This window comes from Nelumbo lutea, chromosome 1, assembly GCF_056320005.1.
Source record: "Nelumbo lutea isolate HS-2025 chromosome 1, American lotus-T2T, whole genome shotgun sequence".
Taxonomy (NCBI): domain Eukaryota; kingdom Viridiplantae; phylum Streptophyta; class Magnoliopsida; order Proteales; family Nelumbonaceae; genus Nelumbo; species Nelumbo lutea.
The window spans coordinates 16,176,387-16,192,615 of NC_142684.1; the positions used below are offsets into that span (position 1 = coordinate 16,176,387).

A 16,229-nucleotide genomic window follows, 5' to 3' on the forward strand; every position below is an offset into this window, starting at 1 on the left:
CTGAACTGGCAGAAGCACAGAAGTAATCATACCCGACCTAACAGAAGCCTCGGAGTGAGTGCGCGAAGTAGTTATAAAAGGACCCTACCCCCAACAACAAGGTATGTGAACTTTGCACCATCTGGTTTTATCTTGCCTTTGAGAGAATACTAACTTGAGCTTCGGAGCAATCTCACCGGGTTCCCCCCGGAGTCCTCATCTTCTCCATTCCAGGCTCCCCATTGCTCCAGTCAGAGGCAAGGTCGTTGACAGCTTGGACCGGCTGGATTGCGCACCATCAATAATTAACCCTCCTTATTTCCCTTTAAAAGAAGCAAAAAAATAGTTAGGATATCTTAGTTTGCTAGCAATCGTAACCATCTTATCATCAAGAAACCTCAATTTCAAAGAGAAAAATAAAATCTGGTCTCCTAGATTTAACAAAATGATTTAGATTTTGAAGAAAATATTTTCTTACAACGTCCCTACAATTCCAAGCAAATAAGATCAAATCTTCTATATTTAAATGTGTTGAAAAGTTAAGGCCAAGGTTTTTAAAACCGAATTGGACAACGAACCGATTAGGAGTCTGGTTCTCGGGTCAAACGGTTTGACCGTTTGAACCGAATGGATGGCTTGTTCTGATAAAAAGAATAAAAAATTTAAAAAAAGGCCAAAACCATTGGATGGTTTGAACAGTTCAAACAGTTTGACCGCCCGGATCAGCGATTTCTAATCAAATCAACGATTTTTTGGCAAAATAACAGTTCTAGGATTTGCTAACCTGACCGGTTCCCGATTTTTCCGATCTAGTTTGGTTTTGAAAACCATGGTTAAGACTATGCATTACCTAGTGATCATCTTGTTCAACAGAGGAGTTATGGTTTTCCCGATTATGAGTACTACCCTATCTAGGCTCCCTAATTCTAATTCCTTAGTTACCTAAAGAATTAACCACACTATTAACAATTTCTTCAACCACCACAGGATTCTTCCCTAGTTGTTCTAACATACTTGGGTTAGAAGAACCGGAAGTGCCTGAACTAAAAGCAGAGTGCGACTCACCATCATAATCCATCCTAGGTCGTTTGGACACATGACCCACCATTAAATGATTTGAACCTGAATCTTCGATACCAATATTCGGATCCAAGCTATACCCAAACTTATGATTCAAAAAGGAGGATGCCAAACCCGAAGCAACTTGGTTCAACATCTCTAAGAATTCTCCTAGCTCAAGTTAGTAAACTCTCATGAAGACCTTCAACCTAGCAAACCTAGGATTTGACTGATCCTAACTAACCAAAACCAGCGACCTCACCACATCATCAATTGCCCTTTCTTCCCTAATACTAGCTATTCACCTATTCCTGAGGAGCTACCCACCTTCTAACTCCTGCTACCACCACCACTTATACTGCCATAATTGGAACTTGAAGAAGTTCTATATTACCCTACCTCCTTGTTCTCTGCTCCTCCATATAATCCCTAAAATTTGGAGGTTGGTCATTCCTCCATATAACACATCTACGGAAACTACCCAGATATGAGGAGCAACAAGACCTCCATCTTTAAGAGACCGATCAATATCAATAGTCACTTTTGATCTGATAACAACCCCATGTAAATCAAAAGTGTAAACAAGCAAGGAAAGATGTCCCAAATCCAAATTCCCTGAGCCACATTATCTCTCACTAATTCATAAGGGAGATTATGGACCTAACTTCAGGCCAATTGAGAACCCATTGTTTAGTTTAGAGGTGAATTTAGAATCAAAAGTGAGTGGAATGGGATTCTTGTTCTCAAGGGAGAGGGAATGGTCATTCCTTCAAATGGGTGAATGCCATTCCACCAAGAATGGGAATCAGAATTCGATTCTACCCAATCAAATAGTTGGAATCGGAATGGCCCATATCACTACTGATTCCAATACCTCCATTCTCACAAACCAGATAAACAAGAACATGAGGAAGAGGCTTAATGTACACCAGCCTAGTTTTGAGGCACTTGACACTTCTTATTTAAATGGTGGTACAAATTTTGTATTGATTTTTTAGATGGAAAATTTGCATTTCCAATTAAAGTAAATGAGACAAAAACAAAATTTTTGCATCATGTAGCAGTGCAAATCATAATAACAAACAAATGGATCTAAAATTGACTTGGGTACAAAATTTGTATTTGGTTCAGATTTGCACCAAAGACAATTAGAATCTTAAATTTATAAGTATCAATATTGCTTAAGAGATATCAAGATTGGTCAAAGGCTCCTTCGGGTATCACTTTATTTTATGTTTTTTTTTTTTCGCTTCATTTACAATACAAACAAAAAAGTAAAGTAAAATTTAAAATAAGAATAAATTATAAATTTCATTCAAGTCATTTGACCCTCATACTTTTGTATTAACACAAATAAAATTGCATTGCAAACAAATTAGTTCTTAAAACATCTACATCAAAATACATGCCCTTGCAAAACAGTTTTAAGGAGCATTTAAGATAATCTATTGCAACAATGGAGTCTTGACGACTAGACTTGTTCTTGGGCTAAGTAGCCTGATGGGCTAGCTTGGCCCAACCCACTATATCTCGGGCTTGGACAAACTTTTAAGCCTGCGGGCTCAGGCTTGGGCACTAAACATTGGGCCTACTTTTTGGGTTGGGCTCAGGTTTAGGCTTTCTCAAATGAGCCCAACTCGAGCCCAAGCCCGACTTGATAGTAGTATATACATAATAGAAAATAATATATATATATATATATATATATATATATATTATAATATTATGTAATAATAATATTAGTAGCAAAAAATATATTATACAATATTTTATATATTATATAGTATATGATATATTATTAATAATATAACTAATATATTATAAAATATTTGTCTACGAATGACCACAGTACAAGCCAAGTAATCTATCTCGAGGAGGCAACTTGTTTCTCATTATGGGAAAATTCAAGAAATACTCTATCCATTCAGATAATAAGGGAAATTTCTCTTGGGTTCACCTTCGTGCCAATTATCTCTTCCGAAATTCCAAGCAAATTAGTAATCCAACCAAGTGAAATATTTGCAATTCCTATTGTGTTCTATTGTTTCTAATGATTCAGTGCCTTGATTACACATGAATGAGCAATTCAATATCTTGAGTCAGCCCTTTGAATATTAATACCGTAATAACTAATGGACTCTATTATGCGGTAAATTAAGGTCAAGAACTTGCTCAATAGCGTTGTTAGTTGTCACAAATATTAATTCGATTCAAATGCTCAGTTTGGAAAAGACTACAAATGCAAATATATACAAAATAATACACAATACAAGATTTTATATTCTGCATATTTATATTTGTAGAGGAAAATTAATTGTAGGAGCTATAATTAATCCAAGATTGGCAGCTGGATGCCATAGATAAGGCCTTCTCTCAAAAATTCCAGAGGTCCCCTACAAAGCATATCTCCGCCGTATATTCGAAATATCTCTCAATGATAGTGTCATAAATGATGCGAAAGATGTTTACTGCAGGCGGGGATGTCCTGTGGGACGTTCTATAGGGGGCTGATTTCAACTCCAAGCATGTGTTTATTATGAACCCTTTTCTGACCACTCATGTTGGGTGTTCCTTCCAACATGCCAGCCACGTCGGTCTTGTGGGTCCTACCTTACGTGGACATCAGCTGGCAAGAAGAAGGAGAAACAGACGATACACTTTTCTTTCCTCCTTATAAATAAAATTCTGTTTTCCCTGCAGCGGGAGCTCCGTTTGGTTCGTTACCTTGGTTGTTTGCTTGTGGTTCTCTTCTTTCTTAGCCTCTCTTCTGGGTTCTGGGCATGGATAGCAGGCTAGGTGATAAAAGGGCTTTTTTTGGGTTCTTGTTCGTTATATGCTTGAGCTTTTTTTATTTTCTCATTTGACAAGTTGCAGAAAAGAAACTTATGGGTGGAATTGTGAATGCATCGAACTCGACCGCTCCGGAAGGCAACGACGGGAATTGTGGGAGTCAAGTCTTACTGAATGTCTATGATCTAACCCCTCTTAACAATTATGTTTACTGGTTCGGCTTGGGAATCTTTCATTCTGGGATTGAAGGTACGGGATCCAACTTCGGTGCTTTTCCTTTACTGTTCACGGTAAAAGCTTCGTATTGAAATGTGTTGATTTTAATTGATCAAAAAAAAAATTATCTTATCACTGGCTTTATGTTTACTTTTTTTTTTTTATTTACCAGTTGCATGATGATCTCCAATTTGGTTAGTTTCAGGTGAGAGATTACTTGGGTTTTGAATCTTTGATTATCTATTGGATTGGGTCAATTTTCTTAATTTTGCATTTCGTAGTTCAGGATATAAATCTAGGTCGATCGTGGGTTCTCTTGAATTTATTGTATTTTGCAGTACGGAACCCGGTTTTATTAGACTCAAGAAATGTTCCACAGGTTTTATTAGAAGACTATTTGGATTTTTCCAGTGTAATTGGGTAGTTGGGTTTGAGTTTTTCTATAAGTAATATTGATACGATATGGATTATTTTGTTTTTATTTCTTCCTTTTTTTTTCGCGTGGGAGTGAGGGTTGGAGGTGGTAGTTTGTCGCGCAAACTGTCGAGAATCCTAAGGAAGTAATTAGGATGTCATAACTTCTTAATATCATTTAATAATTTTTTAATTCTTTTATCACAATGTAGCACCAATTAAGATGAAAAACCATGTGATGCAAATGGACTCAGATAATTAGAGAGGAAAATGACAGGAAGGGAAGTTTTCTTTACAATGGGGAATGCAGAACTGTCTAGTTTTTCTGTTACAGTCCTTTCCAACTTTGTCTTCAATTGATAACCGGTTCTCATATTAAATGGGGAGAAACAGACCTCATCTATAGTAACCCACCTTTTACTGTTTTGCATCTCAATTTATGATATTTACATCCCTTCTTTTCTTTTGGCTCAGTTTGGAAGGAGTACAAATACAAATATGTACAGTGTAAATATATATAGAATAATACAAAATATAAGGTTTTGCACTCTACACATTTGTATTTGTACTCTTTCCAAACTGAGCGTTTCTGTTTTCGTTTGAGTACAGAATCTTGCCACAAGCATAGCCCACACAAGTAAGATGGATGGGTAGGGGTTCAAGTTGGAAGGAGCACAGACTGTGTCTTATTGCTATCAGGGTAGAAATTATAAGAAACTCAACTTATGGAATGAAAAAAAAAACTACTTTTACTCAGTAAAAAGAGTCTTATTTTCTCACAATTGTTGTTTGGAACAACTATAAAGAAATAAATTTGAACCCAGTATTATCACAGCTTTCCCCTCTGAAGTTTCTTACTGTGTGCTACATGTTACTAACTTTTTCTTTTCTTTTTTTAATTCTTTGATCAGTGCTATTTGTTTCTAAGTCTCAGTTTGGAAAGAGTACAAATACAAATATTACAGTACAAATACATAGAAAATAATACAAAATACAAGATTTTGTACTCTATCCCTTCCAAACTGAGCCTAACTTCCTCTGTCAATGTTAATATTGTATCTATCTTGTGGATTGTTATGAAATGGTTCTTGACTAATATTGTAACAGTGCATGGTATGGAGTACGGATTTGGGGCCCATGATTTCCCAACCAGTGGAGTGTTTGAGGTGGAACCAAGGAGTTGCCCAGGTTTTATCTATCGATGCTCCATTACACTAGGTTATATAAACATGCTTCACTCTGAATTTGGCACATTTATGGAGAACGTTGCTTCAGAATATCATGGGGATACTTATCACCTAATCTCTAAGAACTGCAACCATTTTACTAATGACATTTCCCGGAGATTGACAGGTAGAGGGATTCCTGGATGGGTGAACCGGCTTGCACAACTAGGTATGTAGAATTTTAAAAATCAATTAATTGTACTCCCAAACCATTATGCATATGATAGTTTTACGCCCTGCTTAAGTTCCAAGTAATGCTATTTTTACTGATAATATCCCTTTTCTAAGTTTTTAGTTTTTTTATTCATATTTGTTAAGTGGAAGGGTTTTGCAGGTTGTACTTTCCCTTTTTATGTTTTGTGTTCGTAATGATGAAAACAGAACAAATTTATATAATTGTAAAAGAAGAAAAAAAATGAAAGTGTACCAAGGTTTACCAATGCAACAATATGATTTATATGATATGTTTCACATTAGGCATTAAGCAGAATGGAATGGCAAAATATGATTCATGTAGCCAAACCCATATTGTTTGGGATAAGGCCTGAATGATGATGATATATTTCATGTTAACTTGGGACATGTAATGCACATGTAGTTGCATTTTTTTTCTTCCATCATTGCTGCTGATAGGCAATAGATTCACTACTGAAAAAACAAAGATCAACTTTTACCTACCAAGAAAAATGTTTGGGAGTGTTCATGTTTTGTGTATGTGATGATTTTTGAGAGAAAACTTTATTGCCTAAGTGATAACTTTTAACTAATAAAAGATTTGATAAAAAAGATCAAAGCATTTTGCTAGGTGTTTATAGATCTATAGGCTGGATGAATGGGACTGAAGAGGGACTGGACACTCTGATTCCTTTTAGGGAAACTGAGGCTTTAGCAGCTCTCCTGAGCAGCTTGTTCATATGGATTCTGACATCAGCTTATTCAGTTACTCCTCCATTGAATGGCTAGAGTAGTGGGTAGATAGGATGTACTTTGGGAGGATCTAGGTTCTGGGGCATAATTTTACAACCAAAAAAATACATTATAGGAAAAGGGCTTGGGCAGCTTTGTACTGCTTTTCTTCCCCTCTCTCTCTAGAGGCAAAGAGGTAGGGGGATGTGGGGGAACCTTGGTCCCCCCTATGCCTCAAAATCTCAAAGTTCCCTACTTATCTTGGTAAGCAGTGTAGACCCATGTTTGGTTTCTTCAATTAATCCCCTAGGATAATGCTCACTAATTTAACTCTCTCACATTCCATTGCAGGTTACAATAGATTAATTCTCCTAGTTTCCAATTGCTTTCCATTATTTTTACTTTCCTTTTTTCATTAAAAAAAGAATACACTAGCATTTTTTAGGCACCTTTCATTCTCCATGCACTATCCTCTGCTTTTGAGCTTCTTCTTCTCAGTAAAAGAAGAGAACCCGGGTATGCTTTTAGTCTTCCTTTTTTTTCAGTGTTAAATGCCACTGTTCACTGTTAATCTTTCGATCCTGTAATATTTTGTTCAGTGTTAAATGCCACTGTTCAAGTATATTCAAGAAATTTCATCTTGCTGGATTCTGGCATTTTCACCAGTTTTTGGTCGGATATCAGCCTTTGGGGAATCGTTGGAGTCTGGGGAATGGAGATCATATTATCTTTGCCCCCCTCTCTGTCTTATTGTTTGTACTTATTGATGTTTGTTTGCTGCTAGAAACTTCTTCTAGCAGGGGCGAAAAGAAAGATGTCTTTCTGCATGAGAGAGAAAATAGTGTATAACTAATATAATTACAAAATTTTACCTGCAACTATTTCTTACAACACGCCATTGCCTCCGTACTAAGATTAATTACTAAAAACATGGAATAAAGTTTACTTACCAAGAAAAGGAGAAAAGAAAAAAAAAGAAAGCAAATTTGTGGGGATTGCTTTCAGTATTTGAAGTCCTATTCTAGAAAGTCACTTGATGAAAGCACCTACCAATGGAAGAGCTTCTCCATAATAGAAGTTTTTAGTGATTCATTTCCATGTAAATGTAGCTTGTGCACATAAATAAAGTTCTGAGCTCATATTAATCATTTAAAACTTACTAAAAGGATCATGGGGGCAGGTTGGGCATTCAAAAGGAATCATAGTGTTATGGTTTGACCATGTAAAGTCCTGCATTGTCATAGTTGTCACATAGCTGGGAGCCTTGTATAAAATATGGGTGTCTTTCTCATGTAAGCACCTGGTTACCTGGGCTGTGCCTAGACTCCTACCTAGGTGATGGTCTTATGAACTTTGCAAAATACCTGAAGGATCAACATTATTCTTATCATCATTGTCATTGTTATTATTTATCATTTTCCATCAGTTCCACCTTACTTTTCAGTGGTGGTATGTATTATAATAGAGTGTTGAAGATGCAAATTCTGATCTGAATTTCAGGTTCCATGTGCAATTGTCTGCTTCCTGAAAGCATCCAAGTATCCACGGTCAAACAGCTGCCTGATTACCATGTCTATTCTGGTTAGTAGCTTATTTCTCTTTATGAGCTTGATGTTCCTGTCACAGTGTCAAAAATGGGCGCCACCAAACTGTCTTCGTGCAAATTTGTATTTTGTTTTTCTTTCTTGATGTTCAGTCACCAAACATGGGTCAAAGGTGACAGGGCTTGATCTACCCCGTTTGACATCCCAAAGGAGCCCAAGCTCCAATTTTGTTGCATGACTTCTTATACTAGTGAATTTATTATGCAACATGCAGAAGAAGAAGGATCCGAGAATCTCTCAGGCACTACACCACATGAAGCCACAGAAAGCGATGATGCAGATCAAGATAAACACCTTCTCTCACCATCAACCGGTGGTGGGGATAAGACCTTTATCAAGGAGGCTCAAAGGTGAAGTAAAGCTTCTGCTTGGAAACAAAAATCATACTTCAATTTCTCATGGTGTAGACCGTGTGACTTTTTGCTGGGAAAAGATCATGCAGGCGATAAGTTTCAAGTCAGCATCTTGCAGTCCAAGCTTTACATTCTCTTTTAGTTTGTCTTTTTTTTTTTCAGGCATCTAAATATTTGGTTGCTTGTTTCAATGTAATTTTTATTCACCTTCTATTAATTGTCTTTTTCGAGTATTTTGGAATCAGATATTCATGTTCCAATTTGTTGGCTCAAATCAGAAGGTTGAGTACATGATCTTTCCTTCCCCGTGGAGAAATAACTTGACGCTTTGAGTTTACACATCAATTTTCTATTTGGTTGAGACTATTTTGCGTTAAAACATTCATTAATGTTTCTACTGATTGGCTGGATCTTCCTTGCCCGGTTGGTTCTCTTTATTCGCAAAAAAAAAATTCGTTTCTTTGCTTCCAAATGGTTCAAGGTAGTCACTATTGTTTCCCATTCAAGTATCATATCAGTTTCTATCTTGTCCTCTAGTTTCCTTGAGAGCCATTGTTCCAAACTTTCTGTCTCTATTCTTGGCCCTAGATTTCCATTCTCCACCCCCTGACCCTACCTGCTTTGCCAATTGACAACTAATAAATAAATGGTTTTCATCTTCCATTTCCCCACTTTGGGAGCAGCTCGGATCTATTTGAAGATCCCTATCTAATAGATTTCCTTTTTGTTGACAGCTTCTTTTGGATTAACAACCACATGAAGATTTTGATCTTTAGGGGATAATGGGATGTTCCTATTTTATTCTTTTTGATAAATCAAACCACAATTTTCATGGGATGTTCTAATTTTTACCCATTCTTTTAATAAAGCTGTTCTGCTCCACCATTTGGGAGCATATTCTATTGGCCGATTTTACTGTAAACTTTTCATGGTCCGTTTGTCTTGTAGTCGGAATTGGAATGGTCTACTCCCATAGTCTGTTTGGTTCAATCAGAAATGGGAATGGGAATTGAAATCAGCAGGAATAGGATTTCATACCCAAGGGAGGGGCAGGGAATGGCCATTCCCTCAAATGGGGGAATGTCATTCTAGCAGGAATGGGAATGGAATTCTGATTCCACCCAACCAAACAGTTGGAATTGGAATAGCCCATTCCAGACCAAATGGGGCCTAAATTGTTCCCCCAAAGTATTTCATATTTCATCCTGATTTGCATGGTCTCACTCCTCCAAAGTTTGTTGTTCCAATCTATTAAGATCTCGTTTGGTTTGTGGAAATAGGGGTCTGGAATCGGAATTGGAGTGCCAATTATTTGGTTGGGTGGAAGTGGAATCCCATTTGAGGGAATGGCCATTCCCTCCCCTTTTTTAGGGAATTAAATCTTATTTCAGCTGATTTCAATTTTCATTCCTGTCTGAACCAAACAGACTGGAAATAGATCATTCCAATTCTGATTCTAAAGAATTTTTGTTCTGATTCTAATTCCGACTGTATAACCAAACAAACCCTAAATTCTTCAATCTCCTATTTTCTACCTCACTAAAACTAATAGTGTCAGTCATTTCTTCCAATGGAGTATCTCCTAGACTGCTACTCATGTTCCAAGTTTCCATCTTAAGCATTTTTTTTAAGAATTCTCTACAAGACAAGATGCTTTTCCATGCTAAAAATATCCCAATCGAATTGAAAACATGTTAAGGATTTTCTGATATCCAAATATGATCCGATCTTATTTAATTTTCGTAAAATTTAACAAATTATTGAAAAAAAAACAAAACATTCTATATAAAGAAAAACAAAAGTACAATCATTTTTTCAACTATTTTTATCATATATATATATATATATATATATAAATCATTTTATAAAAATTAAATAATATGAAAAATTTATAAAAGTATAATATAAACATACTTATAAGGGAAAATTCCCGATTAGTACCCTGTACTTTGGCTCGAATGACAATTTGGTCCTCAAACTTTAAAACGCGACAACCCAATGCTCAAACTTTCAATTTGTGACAATCTGGTACATGGTTTTAACTCACCATTAGTGAACGCATAAAAAGACATAAATAACCATTTCATTTTTCAACAATCCAGTTTGAATCATTTTCGAAATGATGAAAATGACCACTATATTGAGGGATTCCTCTTCTGCCTCCGCCTTGACCACAAAACCCAGTGAACCTACTCTCGGATAATTAACAACCTCAAAAGGCCTATTTACTCTCGCTAATTCAGCAGCCTCTACTATAGATTTAGCTGGAACCCTGCCCCTGTACTCCTACAATTGGTGCTCACGCCCAAAGAGGACACCAAGATCCACTCCTGCTGAAGATGACACAGTTGTATGTGGAACGGAATCAGCAGAGTGTGTCCTACACACTGGATCCTTCACAAGAATCCTCTAGAAACTCTAAGTACCAAATCTTTTTTAGTCTTTTCTGCAAAACTGATGTCAAGAACTGATTTCTTGATTTCTTTCTTCTTCAAAGATCGAATCTTGTCAGAAAGAATGGCGGCGGCTGGAGGAGAACTCTTGGGATGAAGATGGCTGAATTGCTTCTCTTCTCTTTGGAGTGTGTATGAGATCCAATCTCAATTCGTAGGATGATTTCTTGCACACAACCCTAGGTTTGAAATCTTATTATGATCTCTTGGGGTTTCTCCTATTTTCTTATTGATTAAGAAACCTCCTAATTAGGAGTTATCATAATCCAAATCAGTATTTGGATAAGGGATGATCTTAATCCTATCTGCAGATTAAGTCAGCTTACTCCTGATCTTATCAGGAGGTTACCAGATTCAAATTTGATTTGAATTTGGTTTCCTAGAGTGGATAAGGTTAAAGGCCCAATCCTTTTTCCAACTTTAATCCCAGATTCGCCCCATAGATGGGTGATTATATCAGCCCAGCTCAAAATGGGCTTTTGGCCCATTGAGTGTTCAGTGCTTAACTAGTTTCCAATCTGCTGCCCAGTTGGGCTTCTTTGTATGGTGTGGGACCCAAGCATTGATCTACAAACCAGCCACATGGGTTCAACCCAGCCTTTATTACAAGGCTCAGCCAAATTCACTGAAAAACTCAGTAAACCCCTGAGCCCATCACATGGACCCTATTGGCCCAACACTTACATTAAGTGGTTCCTAGGCCAATCCATCTTATAAAAACCCAGGGACTGTGGGCAGGTGCAAGATTAGCCCATCAGGTACTATCCTAAATGGTCTTATACTTAACCTCTCAGCCCTTAATGATCAAGCACTGCCCAACAAGAGAGGACCTCTCCCTTGGCTACAAGGAATAGTGTCGCACTCTCCACTCACATGGATCCCGGGAATTAAAACCATTTGCAAACATTTTGAAACCGCACAAATATATACATATATATATATATATATATATATATATATATATATATATATATATATGTATATTAATTTTGCAAAACAAAATTCCAACGATTGAAATCAACTACCGGCAGTTTGGTTTTTATAAGAGAGAGTGCATTCCCGATCATTACCTTTGTCCGACAAAGGGGCTGATCCTATCACTATGATCACCCACTCAGATGAATTCTCAGACTGTCCCAACATACCTAGGTTTTGATCCCTGCTAAGGATCTCACTGATTGGCATATCAAAGACAGCCCTATCCGACACCTAGTGAAGTGTCATAATCGAGTCTAGGGGTCAGGTGCCTTGGGTCTTACCCTGGTGGCCGAGACAGGCCATCCCAACACTTGGTGGCACACCAGTATCCGCCTTGGCAGGATAAATCTCATCAAACTTATCCAATGGCCATGAACATTTAAAACTAACACAAGTCTCAATAAGTGTCTAGTTTTAGGGTCTTACACAGAATTATACCAAAAGTACATCAAATGGATTGAAGCTAAGGGCATACAAAACTATCTAACAACTCCCACTTGCACTTAAGTCCAATCTGGTACAAGCCGGAGTCCCATACTTTCCATGTGTTTCTCAAACACCTTCTATGTTAGTGGCTTAGTCAATGGGTCTGCCACATTATTCGCTGATGCTACCTTCTGAATTAGGACGTCCCCTCTACCAACGATCTCCCATAGTACGTGGTACTTCCTCTCGATGGGCTTTGACTTCGAGTGGGCCCACTTAAGCTTGGGCGATCGCTCCATTGTTGTCACACAACAACGGGATGGGTGATGTGTTGGATGGAATCACTCCCAATTCGTGTATGAATTTCTTTATCCACACGGCTTCCTTGGCAGTTTCACTTGCGGCAATGTACTCGGCCTCGGTTGTGGAATCTGCAGTGGACCCCTGTTTGCTGCTTTTCCAACAAACAGCACACGATCCTATCGTGAAAACATACCCAGATGTAGACTTTCTATCATCTGGATCCGACTGAAAATCGGCAACCCTAGAACTTGTAGTGAACTACCATCGAATACCAGACAAAACTCTTTTGTCCTTCGAAGGTATTTGAGTATGTTCTTCACAGCAGTCCAATGCTCCTGCCCTGGGTTGGCCTGGAATCTGCTTACCACATTCACCACCTGAGCAATGTCCGGGCGAGTGCACAGTATGGCATACATGATGCTTCCTACGGCTGAGGCATAGGGAATGTCTCTTATGCCCTCAATCTCCTTAGAAATCTTGGGAGACATCTTCTTGGAGAGAGTGGCTCCGTGCCTGAAAGGAACGTTTCCTTTCTTGGAGTTCTCCATGTTGTATCTTTTGACAATTTTGTTAATGTAAGTAGCTTGGGATAATCCAATTATCCGCTTCGATCTATCTCTATAGACTCGAAGACCCAATATATATAAAGCTTCTCCAAGAGCTTTCATGGATAACTGCTGTGATAGCCATACCTTGACTGAAGTCAACATTCCTACATCATTCCCAATGAGTAGGATATCGTCCATGTACAACAACAAAAAGGTGATCTTATCCCCACTGGACTTCCTGTAAACATAGGGCTCATTTGGATTCTACTCAAAGTCAAACGTTTTGACGGTAGAATCAAAACGAATGTTCCAACTCCTAGAAACCTGCTTAAGTCCATATATGGATCTATTAAGTTTACATACCATGTGTTCCTAACCAGAAGCAATGAAGCCTTGTGGCTGCTGCATGTAGATATCTTCACTAAGATTTCCATTTAGGAACGCGGTTTTGGCATCCATCTACCAAATCTCGTAGTCATGGTATGCTGCTATAGCTAGCAGGATCCTAATGGATTTGAGCATGGCCATGGGCAAAAAGGTTTCCTCATAATCGATGCCTTCTTTATGAGTATACCCTTTTGCCACCAAACGAGCTTTGTAGGTCTCAATCCTGCCATCGGGGCCCTTCTTCCTCTTGTAGATCCATTTGCAACCAATTGCTTTTATCCCGGAGGGCGGATCTACTAGAGTCCAAACTCCATTAGTCTCCATCGAGTGCATTTTAGCTCTCATGGCCTCCACTCACTTCTAGGAATCTATGTCTAACATAGCTTCCGCGTAAGTTACGGGATCCTCCTCACTAGTCAAGGCTTCCACCAGGTAACTATCCTGATCATAACCATATTGGACTGGTGGCCTAGATCCCCGAGTGGATCTTCTAGGTTGGTCACTACCTAGAACTTGTGGGACATCTCCCACTGCTCCTAAGCTCTCCTCATCAAGAACTATTTCCTGACGATGGGTGTCCAGGATGCATTTGGTTTCTAAGAATTGGGTGTTTCGACTGCAGAACACTTTCTGCTCACTTGGGTCATAGAATAGATAACCTACTGAATCTTTTGGGTAACCTATAAATAGGCAACGACTGGTTTTGGATGCCAACTTGTCCGCACTCGTTCTTTAACGTGAGTAGGATAACCCCAAATCTTCAAGTGTCTTACACTTGGCTTCCTTCCTGTCCATAATTCATATGGAGTCTTCGGAACCAATTTGGTTGGAATCCAATTCAACACATAGATAGCAGTCTCTGATGCATATCTCCAAAAGGATGTGGGTAATTCTGAGCGTACGAGAAGTGACCAGACCATGTCCAACAAGGTCCTATTCCTCCTCTCTGAAACACCGTTGAGTTGAGGTGTGGCAGGAGGAGCTAATTGTGACACTATCCCGTTGACTTTCAAGTAGCCCCTGAATTCGTTAGAGAGATACTCGCCACCTCGATCCGATCGAATGGCCTTAATTTCTCTCCCTAACTGTTTCTCGACTTCCTGTTTGAACTCTTTGAACTTTTCAAAGGATTCTGACTTGTGTCTCATTAGGTACACGTAACCATATCATGAAAAATCATCTGTAAAGGTGATGAAATACACGTGTTGGTTCCGTGTCCTAACACTCAGGGGACCACATACATCAGTATGTATTAGGTCAAGTGTGCCTATACATCTTTCAGGCTTACCGTCAAATGGCCGCTTAGTCATCTTACCTTGTAGGCAAGGCTCACAAGTGAGAAGATTTTCTACGGTTAGAAAATTCAAAGGACCATCCTTCACCAGTCTTGTGATTCGGTCAACACCGATATGGCCAAGTCGGTAATGCCAGAGCACGCGGGATTTACTATATCACAAGTTCTTTTCTTGGGATATTCAACCGACGTAGTTTCGGTTAGGTTAGTTTCCAAAGAATGATATAGAACATAGAGACCGTTCTCCAGTTCCCCGCATGCGATGAATTTGTTGTTCCGTTTAACAGTAATCATATTACTAAAATAAACAGTATATCCATCAACACACAGTTTAGAAACATAAATTAAATTTCTTCTCAAGTTCTGTACATAGAGACATTCTTTAAGTACAAGCACTCATTCTCTAAAGACTAATTCTACGGTTCCTATTGCCGCAACTGCAACACTTGCAGTCATTCCCAAGAATAGTGTCACTTTGCCTTCACTCAATCTTCTACTAACTTTGAACCCCTACAGTGAGTTACACGCATGAGTTGAAGCCCCAAAGTCAACACACCAAGACACAAAAGCAACTAACATATTAGTTTCTATGACACAAGTTTCGACGTTACCTTTCTTAGATTCCAGGTAGGCAAGACAGTTCCTCTTCTAGTGGCCGGTCTGCTTGCAGAAGTGACAGACATCAGATGTCTTGTTCTTCTTCTGCTTCTTGGGCTTGACAGCTTTCTTCTGGGGCTTCTTTGCCTTTCTCTTTTTCTTGCCCGATTTGTTAGTTTCAGCAAACATAACCACAGGCTCATCCTTTTTGAGTAGATCCTCGGCCCTCTGCAACGTATTGTTGAGTTCCTGGATGCTGACATTTAGCTTGTTCATGCTGTAGTTCATTGTGAATGCATTGAAGGAAGAGGGCAAAGAATTCAGGATGACATCCACTTGCGTGCTAAGATCTAGCCCGGATCCAAGGGTTTTGAGTTCATTAATGTAACCCATCATCCGAAGACAATGGTCATGAACTTTCTGCCCTTTGGACATCTACGCGGTCATGAATAGTTTCAGGACCTTTTGTCGAGTAGAACGGTTCTGCTCTTCATACATTTTCTTTAGACTGTCCAATATGTCCTTAGCTAGTTCGATCTGATCGAACTGCCTCTGTATTGAGTTGTCCAATGAGACAATGACAAAGCAGCGGGCTAGGGAGTTCTTATCCTCTCAATCTTGGTAGTCCCTCCTACGGGCCTCAGAAGCCCTATCACCTGGACGCTCTGGGGCAGGATTTTTCACCACCTTATCTAA

The 16,229-nt window shown here is 38.6% G+C and overlaps 1 protein-coding gene across 2 annotated transcripts; it reads left to right on the forward strand.

Moving 5' to 3' along the window:
• Positions 1–3,514: 3,514 nt before the first annotated feature.
• On the forward strand, positions 3,515–8,836 carry LOC148873693 (deSI-like protein At4g17486). 2 transcript variants are annotated; one of them, XM_088964437.1, is made up of 4 exons: positions 3,515–4,077; positions 5,566–5,853; positions 8,091–8,171; positions 8,287–8,836. In XM_088964437.1, exons 1-4 carry the CDS (start codon positions 3,924–3,926, stop codon positions 8,370–8,372), a joined length of 609 nt encoding a protein of 202 aa, XP_088820563.1. In that variant the 5' UTR covers positions 3,515–3,923; the 3' UTR covers positions 8,373–8,836. The 2 variants fall into 2 exon arrangements, with proteins under 2 accessions (XP_088820563.1, XP_088820562.1); XM_088964436.1 differs by having other exon boundaries at positions 8,409–8,836.
• The last annotated feature ends 7,393 nt before the right edge of the window (positions 8,837–16,229 follow it).

What these genes read in the sequence shown, in the direction of transcription:
- LOC148873693 (XM_088964436.1), top strand. Translation starts at nt 3,924, where the DNA reads ATGGGTGGAATTGTGAATGCATCGAACTCGACCGCTCCGGAAGGCAAC. An exon ending in GAACCGGCTTGCACAACTAG is followed by an intron (nt 5,854 to 8,090) that starts GTATGTAGAATT and finishes TCTGAATTTCAG; the next exon opens with GTTCCATGTGCAATTGTCTG. An exon ending in TGATTACCATGTCTATTCTG is followed by an intron (nt 8,172 to 8,408) that starts GTTAGTAGCTTA and finishes TGCAACATGCAG; the next exon opens with AAGAAGAAGGATCCGAGAAT.